General features: G+C 34.2%; 1 protein-coding gene across 1 annotated transcript in view; it reads left to right on the plus strand.

The window, feature by feature from the left end:
* Positions 1-9,286: 9,286 nt before the first annotated feature.
* Positions 9,287-17,263, plus strand: part of LOC107795012 (uncharacterized) — a 60,269-nt gene continuing 52,292 nt past the window's right edge. The window contains 6 exon segments of the mRNA XM_075246298.1: positions 9,287-9,583; positions 13,590-13,693; positions 15,666-15,800; positions 15,882-15,932; positions 16,718-16,812; positions 16,878-16,995. Of these exon segments, the coding sequence (XP_075102399.1) occupies positions 9,487-9,583; positions 13,590-13,693; positions 15,666-15,800; positions 15,882-15,932; positions 16,718-16,812; positions 16,878-16,995 (600 nt within the window). The 5' untranslated portion in view covers positions 9,287-9,486.

Consider the following 17,263-nt stretch of genomic DNA (forward strand, 5'->3'; position numbering starts at 1 on the left):
ATCCATTCTTAACAAGTAGAGAAGTTGAGACTAAATTTTTCCTAATAGTAGGAACATGAAGAACGTTGTTGAGCAATTGACTTTACTTCTTTCCCAAGCATCTGGTAATTCTGGCTGCCTTTCCACTCCTCACTTTGGTTTCCACCAAGCCAATCAAATCTGCTACGAGAGGAGCTGATAGATGAGTAGGCTTCCCCTTTCGATTCACGGAATGGTTAACACCTTGCCGGAAGTCATATTCAGGAATATCTTCCCATAACCCTCAATCTTGGTTGTTGCAGTATTTCTCATGGAAAGCTCTTCTTCGGGACCATCAGTAGAGAAGTCGCAAATGCCTCTTTTCATAGCTCAAACATGTCGAGTGGCTCTAGGGTCAATCTATCACTTCTTCAGATTTCCAACTAAGTTATATTCCGAAAGCATTGCACACAGGTCATCAATGTCATCATTCTTCTCCACTATGTTGGCCTCTCCCTTTTTCTTTTCCTTTTTTGGGAGACGACGGTAAGGGGCTTTGTGACCAGATTTTTCACAATTATAGTAGTTGCCCTTTTCTCGTTCTACTCTTTAGTCTATCCAGAAGACTTCGTCCTCTTCTTACTTTTTGGAGCAACCTCTTCACCGATATTCGCTCCCATAATCGTTGAATTTTCACGCGACTTCTTCTCGGCTGTTTTGTTATCTTCCTTAATCTTGAGACGAATCACAAGATCTTCCAACTTCATTTCTTTGCACTTGTGCTTTAGATAGTTTTTGAAATCTCTCCACGAAGGAGGAAACTTTTCAATCATTGCAGCCACTTGAAATGCTTCATTCACTACCATACCTTAAGCAATAAGGTCATGAAAAATAAGTTGAATCTCTTGAACGTGGGTTCCAATAGTTTTGTTGCCTATCATTTTATAGTCCAGAAATTTGGCAACCACAAATTCTTTCAAGCACGCATCTTCAGTATTGTACTTTTTCTCAAGTGCATCCCACAATTCTTTCGAAGTATTCATAGCACCGTACACATTGTACAAATCATCCTCCAAAGCACTTAGGATGTAGCCTTTGCAAAGAAAATTTGCATGTTTCCATGCCTCAACAATCATAAACTTTTCATTGTCTGGCATGTCGGCAGCAGGCACTGGAGGGTCTTGACTGGTGAATTTCTGCATACCAAGCGTAGTAAGCCAAAAGAACACCCTTTGCTGCCATCCTTTGAAGTTGACTCCAAAAAATTTCCTCGATTGTTTGGCTGGTGGCACAGCAGTTCGGCTTGATGAGCCTATTGTCGTTGCCGCAAAAGTTGCAGAAGGATTTCCATTTTTCACTGTCAACAACAGAACAGTTCAATTAATGGTAGAAAATAAAATAGTAACAATATTGTAAATAATAATAAACAGTACGTTTAATAAACAAAAACCGGAGTTTTTATAAAATGTTTCACAAGAAAACGATGAAGTTTTTATTTTCTTCAAATCGTTTCAGAATTTTAATAATCTGACGAAGCTTTTATAACTTCAAATTAGAAATAGAAAAATTCAGAAGGAGTAGAAACCACAAATGTTTTAATCTCCAGAGAACAGAATACATATTAAAGCATAAATATAATTTTCTTAAGATTGTTATCAACCTGTATTAACTACAGAATTATGAAACATTAAATTTTCTGTAACAGAAAACAGAAACAGAAAATAAGAAGTAAAGCAGAATCTCGAAATGATCAAAACGGAATCTGAAAAATAAATTTCGGAATGAAATCGAGCCCATTGAATGCATAGTGAGTCATTAAGGAAATTATTTCCCTCAAGTACCCGAGGCATTGGAATATTATCCTCCATAGAACAATTTAACTCACCAGAGTATCAATAACTAAAATGTTGGTGAACGGCGAACCACTTAATGGATGTAAATCACATCAGAATTTATTTGTGCACAAGAAGAAGAAGTTCAGAAAATTTTATAAGGAAATATTCCGGGATCAAAGCGAATTTGTAGCCATTTTCTGGCACTATTTCTGAAAATTTGCAACCTTTTAGAAATAACCATGGTTGTTGGAATATGCGGGAACGTTTAAATATTCCGAAAAAAGGGATTTAAAATTAGCCGAAAAAGGACACGGACCGGGTAGCGTCACGCGCGCGGAGCCCGGGTTATTCCGAGTTGACTTTTCATCCGTAGCCGAACCCGAGCGAACGACGTCGACTACGACGATGTCGACGACGACGACACGATACTTACCTTCTTACCAACCCATTTAACTCCAAGAGAAGTGCTTTCTTAAAATAAGCACATTTCCTTTTCTTTCCACTATCAATGAGGGATAATTGCTCTTTCCAAAGCATAAGATAAGGGTGGCAAGTGGGTCGGGCCCTAAACGGGCCTAACAGACCAGTCTAGTGGGTCGTTGTTCTGGGCCATTCCTAGTCCTTAAATAAACGGGCTAAACGGTCCCGGGCTAAACGTGCTTTTTGGTGCAATCGGCCCGAGACGGGGAGCACGAACTCATGGTCCCTGGCTAAATGGGCCCAATGGCTAAGCAGTAATTTTTTTCAAAAATTAAATACAAATTAGAGACAAAAAAATATTTAAAAAATATCTAAGCAAATGCATTGTAAATTTATTATAGAATTGTGACCTAATTTTTTAGTTCAAATTTAAAGACAAAAATATTGTAAAATGATATTCAAAGCAATGCTTCATAATTTTATTATCTATACTATATTAAAAGCACGAAGGCTCTTAACGAAATACCGTTTGCCTTTTTTACCCTTTAAAACTAGAGTTCAGACTAAACAAAATAGTCTTTTAATTATTATCCTAATATTTATGAATATTTATTTAATTATCTCCCTAATACTTAGGAATAGACATTTAATTGTTTTCCTTATATTTAGGAATAATCATTTAATTATTTTTCTAATATTTAGGGCTTCGAAATTAATTAAAATTTTAAATATTAAATCATTCCTTATTCGAACTATATACAAACTTCTATATCGAAGAATTTAAAATAAAGAAAGATATTAGCCATATAAATTCTTTCCTTATAAAATTCATACTTCTAACACCAATGATTTAAGCAATAACTCTAAGCTAAATATTAAAAACGATTTGACTTAAATATTCTCTTACCAAATATTAGGAGGTTTGACCCTATATGTCGTATCAATCTAAAATCTAAGAACTAAAATAAATTTAAAATAAATTCAATTTAAGGAATTTACTTAATGACAACTAAAAGAAGGGTGGACAATACTTTTAATTAATTAAAATTCATGCATTATATCCTTCACTATTTGAATTATATATAATTTTTTAATATTATATATATCATACGAATTCTTTTCTTATTTAAATTATGTAAATTTTTATTTTATAACTCAAATATAATTTTAATATAATATTTATATAATTATTTTAAATATATTACTCATTGAGATAGGGTACACGTGCAAAGCACGTATCCTAAGACTAGTAGCAATAAAAAATATGACAATATCTTTCTTAGTATTCCTCCCCCCTATGAAATGAACACAACAAGGTGCTAATACTACCATTGAGAAGAAAAATGAACTAATCAATATGTACCAAAATACAAGTTACATAATACATACAAATTTTTGGTCATACAAGTTACATGCTATCTCTTACAAACTTCATAAATCCTTTGAGGTTCGGAGGAAGTTCCGTTGGTGGTGGCGAAGAAGTAGCTTCGTTATCGCCGCTTCCATTGTTGGGCGAAGCAACATCTCACCAAGTTCAGTTAGTATTTCTTCGCAAGTTTCGTCTACCTCTGGTTGTGATTCAGCAAGTCCAGAATTTCTTCTTTCCGAACTGATCCAATCGCTAAAAAGTACTGATTTTTCCAAGCTCTCCTTCATAGACGCTCTATAATCACCGATTTGAAGTCTTGCTTGACTGAAAGCGATATCTGATGCCACATTTGAAGCTTGAATAGTTAAAATGTCTCGGGCCATCCTTGAAAGAATCGAAAAGTATTATTTTTTGTCCTTCCATTATTGCAAAATATTAAATGTGCCGTCGGAATTCACTTCCTCAAGTTGCTGCGATAAATAAACTTCAAGCTCATTTAGTTGTGAAAATTCATTATTACTAGAACCAAAAGAACCCCTAAACCCCGCCCAAACACTAAGTCCTCTTACTCTCGTAGTTTTTTTAGAAGATTGATAATCAAAAAAAGAAGAAGAAGTTGGAACATTTGATCTAGCATGATTTAATGTAACTTGATAAGCATTATAAATAGTTTCAGCATTTGTTCTAATTGAGGCTATTACTTCCGGAAGTTTAGGCAACTCATCATCTTTAAGTGCTAAACTATTATAAATAGTTTCATACCAAGAATACCAGGTGTAGGACGGGTATGGGGTCTGGTTCGGGGAGCCGAGTCAGGGGGGAGGAACAACAGTACCACTAGATTTGACAGTCTTGGATTTTTTCATATTCTTATTTTTACCAAAAATATTTCTTATGAAAGATATCGTAATGAATCAAGTAATAGCAAATAAATAAAACAAACAAAACTATAATATTTAGACTTAAGAGTTGGAACGAGTTTACCGAATTGAGTTGAAAATTGATTATCGTCGAAGACTTCAATTCACCAACTTTATAATTTTTTCACAAATTGTAACAACCTTAATATTTTTTAACTATTTTTTTGGAATAAAGTAATAATAGCAATTTCATAATTTTTTCACTATTTTTTGATAAAGTAAATAATTGTAGCAAGTATAGAAGAAAATTAGAGAGAGATTTTGATAGATTGATATTGATTTTGTAAGAAAATGAAAGAATGAGTGGGTATTTATAGTAGCAAATAGAAAAAAGTATAATAATAAAATATTTGGGGTTAAAACTAAGTTGGAGGGGTTAAATGGCTGTTTTTAAAATAGCCAACAACTCTTTTTTTCAAAAGCCAAACGAATATATTTTTTTAAAAAATATTTGTTGGGCTCGTTTGGCCCGCCAAGTGACCGGTCTGGTCCTGGTCTCTTGGCGGGCCAAACGGGCCCGATCCTAACGGTTCCTAGCTAAGAACCGGCCCACGAGACCGGCACGAGCCCATCTCTAGCGGACCTAAAGGTCCCAACCCAGTTGCCACCCTTTGCATAAGGGAAAAATTTACATTTCTTCCCTACATTTTCCATTCACCAACTTCCAATCCCAACCATGGCTTGAACTCGAGTTTGAAGTCTTTAAATATGAGTTCATGTTTGAGCTATAAATGTATATTTAACATTCAAGTTGAGTTAGCTTACTAAACTCAATTGCATCTACATTGAACTTAAGAGAACGTCTCATTCATTAGAAAACTCAGGGGAAATATATTTTTATTAGTAGATATTTGGTTTACTAGAGTAATAACGAGTAAAATATAAAATATGTGTTTGTTCTCGTTAGAAAGTTGGGATAAACTTTTATTTTTAAATTTAACCTTTATTTTATTTTTTAAAGGATTTTGATAGAAGAGCCTTGGATAAGGGCATGTATGTCGTTTTAGTATTTTATCCCGAGATTAGTAATTTTCGAAATTGTTATCCCACCAGTGCCACCAATTTAATGACGAACCACATAACTAATTGTTGACGAACCATAAATAATCGAGTTCTTTGGCAATTTATTACAGATTGAATTTCTTGCGGTCAAAATGTCAATATCCCTATGACTTTTTGAAGATTTTTGTCGTAAAACTTCTTGTAATTTTGGTAGTTTTGTTGTTGGAATTTTTGTAATCTAAAGTAGCCATGTAAGGTGAAAGTGAACTAGTTTATGAAAAAAAGTATGATAATGATGTATAAAGAATAAGGTTTGAAAAACACGATTACTTAAACAATATGATATTAAGGTATAAGCTTTGTCTATAATTTTGGGGCTATGAGTTTGAAGCATAAACAAATGATGTTTTTAGTTGATCAATTTACTCAGCTTAGTTGTGTTAATTTACTTGCAATTATATACCTCTCATCAATAACCTTTTTGCCTTGCAACTGAATGTCCGCTATAAATTATTTGAAATGTAATTTAATAAATGTCCTAATATGATAAGCCATTTGGCACATTACATCTCACGCTTGCTTATAGAAAGTAGTAAGAGTTCAATTTTGATAAAGTTCTTTGAAATATTCATATAAAGTCTTTATATGTTAGAGAACTGGTCATGATGATGTCATATGCCATACTAACAAATACTCATTCGGTCCACTTAATTGACTTTTTGGTTATTTTCACAAATATTAAAAAATCAGCCTTTTAGCATTAATTAATAATAAATTTGACTATATTAACCTTAATTTATTAATTAAAAATATTAAAAATACTCCTATACTCTTTACTCCAAGGGCATCTTTGAAAAAAGAGACTAATTCTTTCTTGATATCTGAAAAAATTAACTATTGTGGACCACAAAAAAAAGACCAAAAAATTAATTAAAGTGTACGAGCGGGAGTAAGATAGTATTTATTGGTATAAATGCACACTCTAATTTTGAAGCCAAAATCTATGGTTGTCCAACGGGTCGGACCGGGCCGGGACGAAACGGGACGGTAGAACCATTCCGTCCCGCTAACAAACGGGATGGGACAGGACGGGTTCGCTGGCCTTAAATGCCGTTTTTTAAAAAAATAAAAAAATTATTTAAGCATTAAGTTTGGCAACGACTATTTTTTTGACAATGACTAAGTTTTTAAAGTTTGCAACGGATAGTTTTTTGACTTATTTAATAAACTTAAAAGTTAAACGGAAATTAGGAAACTAAGTAAAGAATTATAAAATATTAAAACAAATGACTTGTAATGAAATATTATAGAAATTATAAATTTATAATAGAGTTATAATTTATTTAATATAATTTTAAGCCATTAAGTAACTAAGTAAGAGTGTAAGACAATTCATTAAAAAAAAAAAACGCTTAGAGCCTTTTATTTTATTAATAGAACTTTCAAATCTCACATACAAATATATTTTTTTTGAAGAGCACCTAATCTACGCAGCCACCTTTTAGGAAGGGTTCTGTTTGAACTAGGCCTTTCAGTAGCCAATTACAAATTATCATACTAATATTTGTAAGCTCCTATATAACTTCGTTGTAACTTATCTATAATTTCTCTCGGACATTGTTCTAGTATTGGCAATGTTGATTGATGTTCCATGAGTTTCATGTCGTCATCGCTCCCAGTACTAGGTATCTCATTGTATTCTTCTTCTTACCTAGTGGTTAATTTTTCAAAACCAAGATTTCTTTTTCCTGAATTAATCTAATCTCTGAATAATACGGAAATCTCTAGGTTGTCCTTTGCTAATGAATGTCTATGATCTCCGATTTAAAATCTTGCCGCGTTAAAAGCACTCTCCGATGCTACTGATGATGCTTGAATAGCCAGGATATCTCGGACCATTATTGAAAGTGTTGGAAAAGCCTTGGCACGCTCCCTCCACCATGCCAAAAATTGTTCGTTGCTTTCTCCATCTTTAATACTTTCCAATCATTTATTAAGATAAGAATCAAGTTCATCATCAATAGAGGAATCAAAACCTGTTATATCATCCATATCTTCCCATAAAACTTCTACTCTAGACTTATAAGTAGAATGGGCAGTTTCATCACATGTTGTTTTCATAGATTTATATTTATCAAACATTGATCTAGCATAAGAATATATGTTAGCTTGGCAGTCTTCGAGAGATGGTTGTTAATTTTCTTGAATTGCTAAATTCTCATAAATTTTACGAACAAGTATCTTTGCACTTCTTAATTTTAAAGATGAGTTAAGTATAGTAGAAATTTTCGATGATGATATTCTAGGCAACCTACTTAGTCGTCAAAAGTAAATGTCAAGTCGCCATAATAAGTGATAATTTTAGTGGAAAACTATATATTGCTCTTTTGAGTAGCGACCTATCTTAAATTTATCTTCTAGCACATTTGCATACTTTTCTGGCGAATTTAGTAGCTATAAACTTTTAAAACATGCAAGCTTTTGTGGCGATGAAACTCGCCACAGAAAGTAAAAAAGCGCCACAATATCAGTAGGTCGCTTGACGTACATGTCGGTTCCTACCTTTAGTGGCGACCTTGGAAGGCGCCACAGAATCGTCACTGAAAACCTTCCTTAATACAAACAATTAATGCAAATACGTGAGTAGCACGTGATGATCCCCTCCCTTCATCGTTGGCTTTAAATTACTCGGCAAGATATTAGCTGCTCCACGTGTAGATATAAAAAAGACGAAAAATGTCAAAAATGGCCTTGAACTATTTAAAATAGCTAAAAAATACCCTCTATTGTTTTTTGGTACCAAAAATATCCCTACCGTCTATATTTTGGATCAGAAATACCCTTAATTCATTAGTCTTGCCATTGAAGGTGACATGACAGTTCAACTGGATTAGATTTGCTTACATGATCATCCACCTAAGCAATCCAGCATGACAAAATTATTTTTCCAGAAAATTATTTTTACGGAAATATTTTTAAAATACAAAATCAACACTTATTCCGAAAAAGAAAAAAAAATTCTGAAAAAATTATTTATTTCGAAAATTTTAATTAAAATACAAAATCAACACTTATTTCGAAAAAAGTAAAAATTTCAGGAAAAATTATTTTTTTCGAAATTTTTTATTAAAATGCAAAATCAACACTTATTCCGAAAAAAATAAAAATTTATGAGAAAATTATTTTTTTTGGATTTTTTTAATTAAAACAAAAAATCAACACTCCGAAAAAAATAAAAAAATTTTGGAAAAATTATTTATTTCGGAATTTTTTATTAAAATATAAAATCAACACTTATTCCGAAAAAAATAAAAAAAATCGAAAAATAATAATTTTTCGGGAATTTTTTTTACTTTTTTTGGAATAAGTGTTGAATTTGTATTTTAAAAAAATTTCTGGAAAAATAATTTTTTTGAAAAAATAATTTTGTCATGCTGGATTACTTAAGTGGATGGTCATGTAAGTAAATTTAACCCAGTTGGATTACCATATCACATTTAATAGCAAGACTAACGGATTAAAGATATTTGTGGTCTAAAATATAGACACACTCACGACAGAGATATTTTTGGTACAAAAAACAAAGAAAAGAATATTTTTGAGTTATTTCAAATAGTTCAAGGGCATTTTTGGTATTTTTCGTTAAAAGAAATATCTCCAACCCCTCCTCGTCATTCTGCATTTAGATTTTATTTTAGCTTACAAGAACTGGAAAACCCCTCCGTACTAAACTTTTTAGACATTTTTATATCTTTAAAATACAATCAGAAACAAAGAAAATTAGAATTAAAAGAAAATAGATCGTACGAGTCCAAATTTCCAATTCTAAAATTCTCTCTTTCTTCGTTTCTTCTTCGCCATGGGAAACTTGTGGAACACTTCACTTTTTGACATTCAAAGTTGTATATAGAAACTTGTAGACACAGTTACAGTGTTATTAGATATTTGAATTGAAGAATTGATCAGTAGAAAGTTCGCGAAGATGTTGGAAGATCAGGTAGCGTACTTGTTGCAGAGGTATTTGGGGAACTATGTTAGAGGACTCAACAAAGAAGCTCTCAAAATCAGTGTTTGGCAAGGTAAATTCCTAATTCTCTGAGTGTATAATTGATTTTCTATTTAGGCATTAGCTTTTATGGTAGTCGATTTCAAATTGTGATGAATTTGTGCAATAAAGTGCTTTCAACGGTATAATTTGGATTTGTAGTACTTTGTTATCCGGCGTTTCACATCATATATAGGTTTATTGAATGTTAAATAGTATAGGCTGAAGTAGGCATGTGTGTGAAGGAAGTGTTGAAGCAAAAGCGCATAAATGTTTGAGTGATTAGGACAAAAGTATCTTTAGTTAATTTGCTGTGTGTTCTATGCACAAATGGCTATCTATTTATAGCTGTAGGGTTGGTCATTCTTGTGGTGCATTGTTTAGAGCTACATCGGCTAACTGTCTTCTCCCACTTTCAGTCGACGTTCCTCTATTCCATATTTTCTGGAGAAGTGGTTATTTGACTGAGTCTTCTGGCTGTAAAATTTTTCCTTGACTCGGTTAAAAACTGTAATCCTTCTTGCACCATTGTAATTTAGGTGTTATCCAGCTCTTTGAAGGCGAATCATGGACTTACCCCATCTCCCTGGTTGTATACTGGTTCTACAACCTTGCTTAGCCCGTGTGCTTGAATCTTCTTTTGGGCTTAACCCATGTTCATTATTCTTTTGTTCTGCTAGGCGTGGTCCCTTTGACTCCTACTTGTCAAATTTTCTTGTTAGCTAGCTGTATTCCAGTTATACTGTCTGAGGGAAACAACATTGTTTCATAAATCTTGTACAACCTATTCCATGTATAGTTTCTTTGTTCAATTACAATGAAGTACATTAGTCTACTATTTGGAAGTGGATAACAAAACAGTCTGGTCCAACTTTCATGTTGCCAAGTGGTTGGTTTATTTTTTCCACAGCAGTTTTATAGTTCATCTGGATTAGTTTTTCCTCCATTCAGTAAACAAAATTTCTCGGAAACACATCCAAGGGGATGTGAATCTTCATAGAATCAAGATAACATGATGTAAGAAAGAGGAACCCGCAAAAAGCCCCAATGAAACCCCATCAGAAAGTAATAGATACTTCTAGTTCGTACAACATACAATTTAAGTGGTCCTACGGGAATCGTAAGTCATTATGTGATGATGACTTTGATCTTTACATCTGCACCAGTGTCAGATATCTGCACCGTGTTCGAGCAACTGAGGTTTTTATAAGGACCTAGCAACATGGATCCCAGTGATTAAGAGAGTTGAGAAAAGACTGGCAGCATGGTAAAAGAGGTACATATCGAGCATCTCTGTGTAGTTCATGTCATTGTTTCAGGCACCTGACGATGTCACAACTCACTGGTAAATTGGAAAGACTCCAAAGGAGCATCCTACGTGACTCGACAAATGGGGTTAGGAAGCTCTACTTAGTCAGCTGGGAGAATGTTGCGTGAGAGATCTTGGGGTGAAAGGTCTTCGAGTTTTCAACAAGGCCCTATTAAGAAAATGGTTATGGAGACTTTGGGTGAGCAACACGCTCTATCAGGGGAGGTGGAACTTCCTATGGGATTCGACAAATGGGGCTAGGAAGCTCAACTCAGTTAATTGGGAGGACGTTAAGTGAAGGCTCTTGGGATGAAAAGTCTTCCAGTTTTCAACAAGGCCCTACGAAGAAAATTGTTATGGAGACTTTGGATGAGCAACACACTCTATAGAGGAAGGTTATACTTCCAATGGGATTCGGAAATATAGGGTTTTGAAGCTTCACTTAATCAGCGGGCTCTTCAATGAAATCAGAGGTCTTGAGGTAAAAGGTTGAGTATTCAACAAGGCTCTATTAGGCTAATGGTTATGGAGATTCGTGATTGAGAAGTACGCTTTTTGTAGGGAGATGGTAGTGGAGAAGTATAGGAATGTGGAAGGGCAATGGAGGACTATATACATCATACTTGCATTTGTGTGCGGACTTTGAAAGAGTATTATGAAAGATTCACATTCCCGAGCATTTACAGGATCCCAAGTCAGATAGTGATTACAATACGACAAATTTGAATGATACAAGAGGAGGAAGTATTGGAACGTAAAGAAAATTAACAATTAACAGAATGGATCAACAAAGAATTAATTGAGTTACTCAAGATTATGTGAATGGAAGCGAATCTAAAGACATTTGACACTAAAGTGGGCAAGAAACACATGGAGAGGGAAGAAAATAAAAAAGAAACAACAAACAATAGATTTCACATTTGCCAAGCACATAAGCATATGATTAAGTCATATGAATTATATGAATCAGGACCAAGAAGTTGCATGTCCAATGAAAGAGCACCACAAGATCCTTGCCAAAAAGGGCCACTTTAGCTCCTACTTTTTACCCCGATAGATGATATCACTTCAGATATGGGGTTGGTTTTTTGAATGAGTGAATTCCACACAATATTTATATACAAATTTTGATGATTTATAATTAGTTATGTATATAGTCGGTTTTGTTCGATTTCTTTTTTGTATAATAACAAATCAAGTCACATAGTTTTTGTTTTTTCCAAATGTAATTCCAAACCAAACCTACCCAAAGTATATGTTGGTTTCTTTTGTAGATTTGTTAGATTTTTAGTTATTTTTCCTCGTTTTTTTCTTGAACACCCATAGCCGAGACTTTAAGGTGTGAAGGAATGAGACATCTCTTTTAGGAAGCCCCTACATGCTTCGGAGTTGAATCGTTCTTATATACGGCTTTACACAGTTTGGGTAGATAGTATTGATTTGGAAAGGTTCTCATCGAAACACTTAAGTCAGGTCCTATTATAGATGTTTGTTTATTGGTGGGGAGTGGGGCCTCATGTGGAAGGATATATTGAATTGTTGGAAACTTAAAACACTTAGTTTTTTATTTGTTTGTTTGCCGCTTGGGGAGCTATTCCGATTGTAGACAGTTTGATAAAAATAGGATATATCATGGTGAGCTGGTGTTGCATGTGCAAAAAGCATGCGAGGGGGTGGATTACATTCTATTGAATTGCGTGATGCTTAACTTTAGACCTCGATATTTACAACCTTCAAGATCTATTGGGTTTGTCCTAAATAGTAGCAGGGTGGAGCTCGAGTTTCATTGTAAGGAAGAAAAAGTAGCTATGGAGGACAACAACGCTTTTCATCTTTTGGGTTTTGGGGAGGATTAGAAATAAGAGAACTTTTGATGGACTAGAGGGTTCATTGTTGAAGGTTAAGAGTTCTCTTCTATTGCTTTTAACTTCCGCTGCAAGATGGAAATATCTATTTGTGTAGATGGTTAATGTTTTGGAAGACCTGACACATAAGGTTTATGTTGACTTAGTTGGTGAGCCACTTACCGTTGCTGTAAATAGTTTGACACCAGATTGGTATGATATCTATGAAATACCACCCAATTTATGGCCAAAAAGAAAAAAACTTGTTTGTTTGAATATCTCTGTTTTGCATGTACTGGTCATAGTAAAGAGTTCATTCGTAATGAAAATAGCATCTTTAAAGCTGATAATAGATGTTCAAACTCCAATAAGGGAAGCACCCAATAAGTAGCCCTTCTTCTTTAAAATCTTGTTCAAGTAACTTGCCCCTGCCTTTATTATTTTTCCCTTCTTGATAATTGTTTTTTAATGCCTTCAATGATGTCGAAAGACAGCATTTTAAGCGCAATTCAGTTCAAAATTTTTCTTTTTGACATATTGATTTGGCAAGTTAGATGTATATTCAGAATTTTAGGTGCGGAGTCACCGACTACTTCTTTGTGGCAACGGGTTCAGATTTATTTTAAAACTTTTTTGACTCTATATATATGGCTCGAGCAAAAGCAGTGATGCAGGTGCACTCGCTGCCTTGAACATACATCTATCCACGGAAGCGGAAGTTTTAGGTCTTCTTTTTTTTGGGGTGGGGTGAGTGTGGGGGTGGGGGATGCCACTGTATATAATACAGTTCTTAAGTGTTTTCCTTGACAATATCTGTTGCAGTCAAACAATGCAGGTATGGATTGAAAATTTGCTTGGTTACTAACACATTGTGGCATATGTGACAGGTGACGTAGAGCTAGTAAATATGCAATTAAAACCAGAGGCTCTCAATGCATTGAAGTTACCTGTAAAAGTCAAGGCAGGGTTTCTTGGATCTGTGAGACTCAAGGTTCTACCCCTAACATCTGACTTCTGAATGAGTTATTTTGAAGTTTTGAATACCTGAAAGTGAACTGAGTATATTGGTTGTTCTTGGCTGTGGATGCTTTTGCTTATGACTTTAGTATCTTGAACTTGAGGGCATATTTATAATATTTTGAATCCGTTTCAGTTGTAATTTTATGCCACTGTTGTGTGATTTTGGAAATTAAGTGCACACATCACAGTGATTAATATAATGATGAGTCACTATTGTTTCTACAAGGAGGATTGATTGATCACTGGGTACTGAAATTATCTCAACCCTTGAGTTAAATGAAATTTGAGTTGAATAAACCTAATAACATCAATAAAGCAAGCTAAATTTAGAATTAGGTCATCCTTGAAGGAACCTGGTTCATAACTTCGCATGCTATTTATTTAAAGTGCTTTATTATCTAAATTCATATTAAAAACATATATTCCTACGGATATTGAAGTAACTTTAGGAACTATCCCTAATAAGAGCACCCGTGGTTTTGTAAGTATATTTCCTATTTTACAAACAAATCAAATCAATCTTTTCAAGTAGTAGTTGATATTGAACATAACTAACTCTCAATTCAAAGTCTTTTTTCTGGGTTTCCTTAGAATTACTCAAATCAATCCAATTGATAGCTAAAACATTAGAAGTATTAAATGAAGTTGATCTTTCGGCCAAAGAAAAAAAGGTTATTACATCTTTTTGATCAACAAACCTGGAGGTTAAGCTTTGGTCCACATAAACCACAAACAAGTTTTTTTGCTTAGCATGTTAAGAGTTCCGATGCTCTCTAAGAAATAAGCACATACTTCCCACAGCCTAGATACTTCTCCTCCCTTGTCCGTGTCTGTTTGTCTGTGAGGTGGCTTGCTCTTCAATGGAATGTAACTTGCTGCAGGTTGTTTCAGTGTTGTTAAAAGCTCATTTGAAGTGCACTTAAACCCTAAAAAATAAGATAATGTCAGGCTGTGCGCATCATCTCGCTTAAGCAGCACTTTAGTGAAAGCTTTAAGGTGCTAATGCATGCACCTCATCACCTATCGGAGGGCACAATAAATATAGTTGGTAAATTGATAAATCATTTTTCGAAACTTCACTACACATGTTAGGTTCTCTTCTTTTGGTCTATCAGGGCTTTTGTTTTCGATGTAACCAGGCACATTGTGCCAATTTGTTTATAATAATACTTACCACCTATAGCGGACACTATTAGGTCCTTGTAACTATTACAAGACTAGGTTTTTGTTCTTTTTGGGGTCTTGTAACTATGTTTTACTCTTAGTACTATCTTTGTGCTAAGGGTTACTTTATCTTATTTATAAAATTTGTTACCTTCTCCCAAAAAAAAAAAAACCATTTCAGAAGAAAAAAGAGTGAGTTTTAGTGATTAGGAAATAAAATTACACCTTTTCACATAAATCAGATATTTATAAAATGTATTTTCACCTTGATTGATATGATTTTTACATCTTAAATTTCGCTTAATTATAGTTATGTCAATTCTTTTGTCAAAATAATTATTGTGCTTGTTTGTAGGTATTTTCTGTTGCCTTATATGTACACACACACATATAGTTGTGTAAATACATGATTTTTATATATATATATATATATATATATATATATATATATATATATATATAGTTGTTTTTTCTTCATTGGTGAGCTTTTCGTTAAAACCCACACTTCATTTCTGCTTTGTGCTTAAAGCCCCAACAGATTATGGTGCTTCGCTGTGCTTTTCGCTTTTGACTACTCTGGGTTGCTTGGTGTAGTTACAGTGTGTCCACCTGCCAGGGATTCTTAGTATCTCTAAATATTTCATTCCTTCTATCTGTTCTTATGACTTCTTATCATTTTCCATGTAACATTGTGACAACTGGTATCCCCTTTATGGGTAACTGTTTAATTAAGGAATTGTATTGTCATTTGCATGTCAGTAATTACTCCATAATTATAGGTACCGTGGAGCAGGCTTGGCCAAGATCCAGTTCAAGTTCACCTGGATGGTATTTTCTTATTAGCTGAGCCAGCAACCCAAGTTGAAGGATCTACCGAAGATGCTGTCCAAGAAGCTAAGAAGAGTAGAATACGAGTAAGGTTTTGAGTCTCAAGTAATTTTTTTTGCATGTCGACAGGAAATGTTTTTGATGTTACCTATTTTGATCGCAACTAGGACATGGAAACAAAGCTTCTGGAGAGTAGACGAATCCTACAGACAGAAATGGTATATTTCTTTGTCTTATGTCAAATACATAAAACTTTGAGGTATGTGTGCCAACTTGGATGCTCAGAATGATGGGTTCATTGGTTGCTTCTGTCAGTGGTAGACTGTTAATCTGATATCTAGCTTACTAACTTTGATTGCTGATGCTGCCTCTTGTTTTCGGACGTGAACTTATGGGTCTAGTGGAAAATGATTTGTTTTTTTCTTCTCTTGATGAAAGTGAAAAGTGAGAGATACGGATAAGAGGCTGTCAACTTGCGTCAATAACTGCAGCATAATATAGTTGTTTTTAGTATTCCTGTGCTTCTAGATAATGAGATGGAGAGGAGGCATTATAGTTTCTTAAGAATGTCAGTTGGTTCAGCATTATCCATGCTTGTGGTTCTAGATTAGGAGTAATTAAGAAATGGCATTACAGTTTCTATAGACAGTATAGTTCATGGATTCTAATGTTATAATCGTTAGATATTAGTACCCACATCTTTAAATGAATGAGATTTGACATCAATGTTATGATATTCCTGTTGCTTGTTGTGTGTGGCACTCATATATGTTAAGTTCGATTGAGTTTTACCATATAAGATTTTCAAAGGCTGCTTGGAATGTTCTGTTTTAGTTTTTTTATCTTTAAATATCTTAAGGCATCCTCCTTGGTTCGGTTTATGACATTGCCACGGATGGGAAACAAATGTAAATCTTAGTTCTTGTATGGAATGGCGGTTTCACAGAATACTGTCCATCAAGTATCATCACTGTAACCAATTTTCTTTTTTGCCTTTCTCAAGAATAAGTCCTGGTTGGGGTCTTTGATCAACACAGTAATTGGGAATTTAAAGCTTTCAATTTCAAATATCCACATCAGATATGAAGATCTTGAGAGGTAAGGAGGTTCAATTGTTGATTTCTTTGAATTTATGATGAATCTGACTAGCTTTCGTCGTGCAGCAATCCTGGCCACTCTTTTGCAGCTGGTATGACCTTAGAGAAACTATCAGCTATGACAGTAGATGAGAGCGGGAGTGAAACCTTTGTAACTGGAAATGCATTGGATTTTATACAGAAGGTCCGTCTCTTTTGCACTTTTAAGTTGATGAAAAGATAAAAGTTCTTAACCACATCCTACCCGATGACCTCTTTATGTTATGCGTTTATACATTAAGCAAACCTCTTATTTTCAGCTTCCCCAATTTTCTTGCGCCTTGTGTACTTTCGCCCTCGTTGTGTTCTGATTATAGCTGATTAGTTAGCAACTTTAGTCGTGCAAAACTAGTGGTTTTTCACTGAAGCAATTTTAGCATCTCTTTACTCTCTTCAACCAGATTCTAGGTCCT

Source organism: Nicotiana tabacum, chromosome 23, assembly GCF_000715075.1.
Source record: "Nicotiana tabacum cultivar K326 chromosome 23, ASM71507v2, whole genome shotgun sequence".
Lineage (NCBI taxonomy): Eukaryota > Viridiplantae > Streptophyta > Magnoliopsida > Solanales > Solanaceae > Nicotiana > Nicotiana tabacum.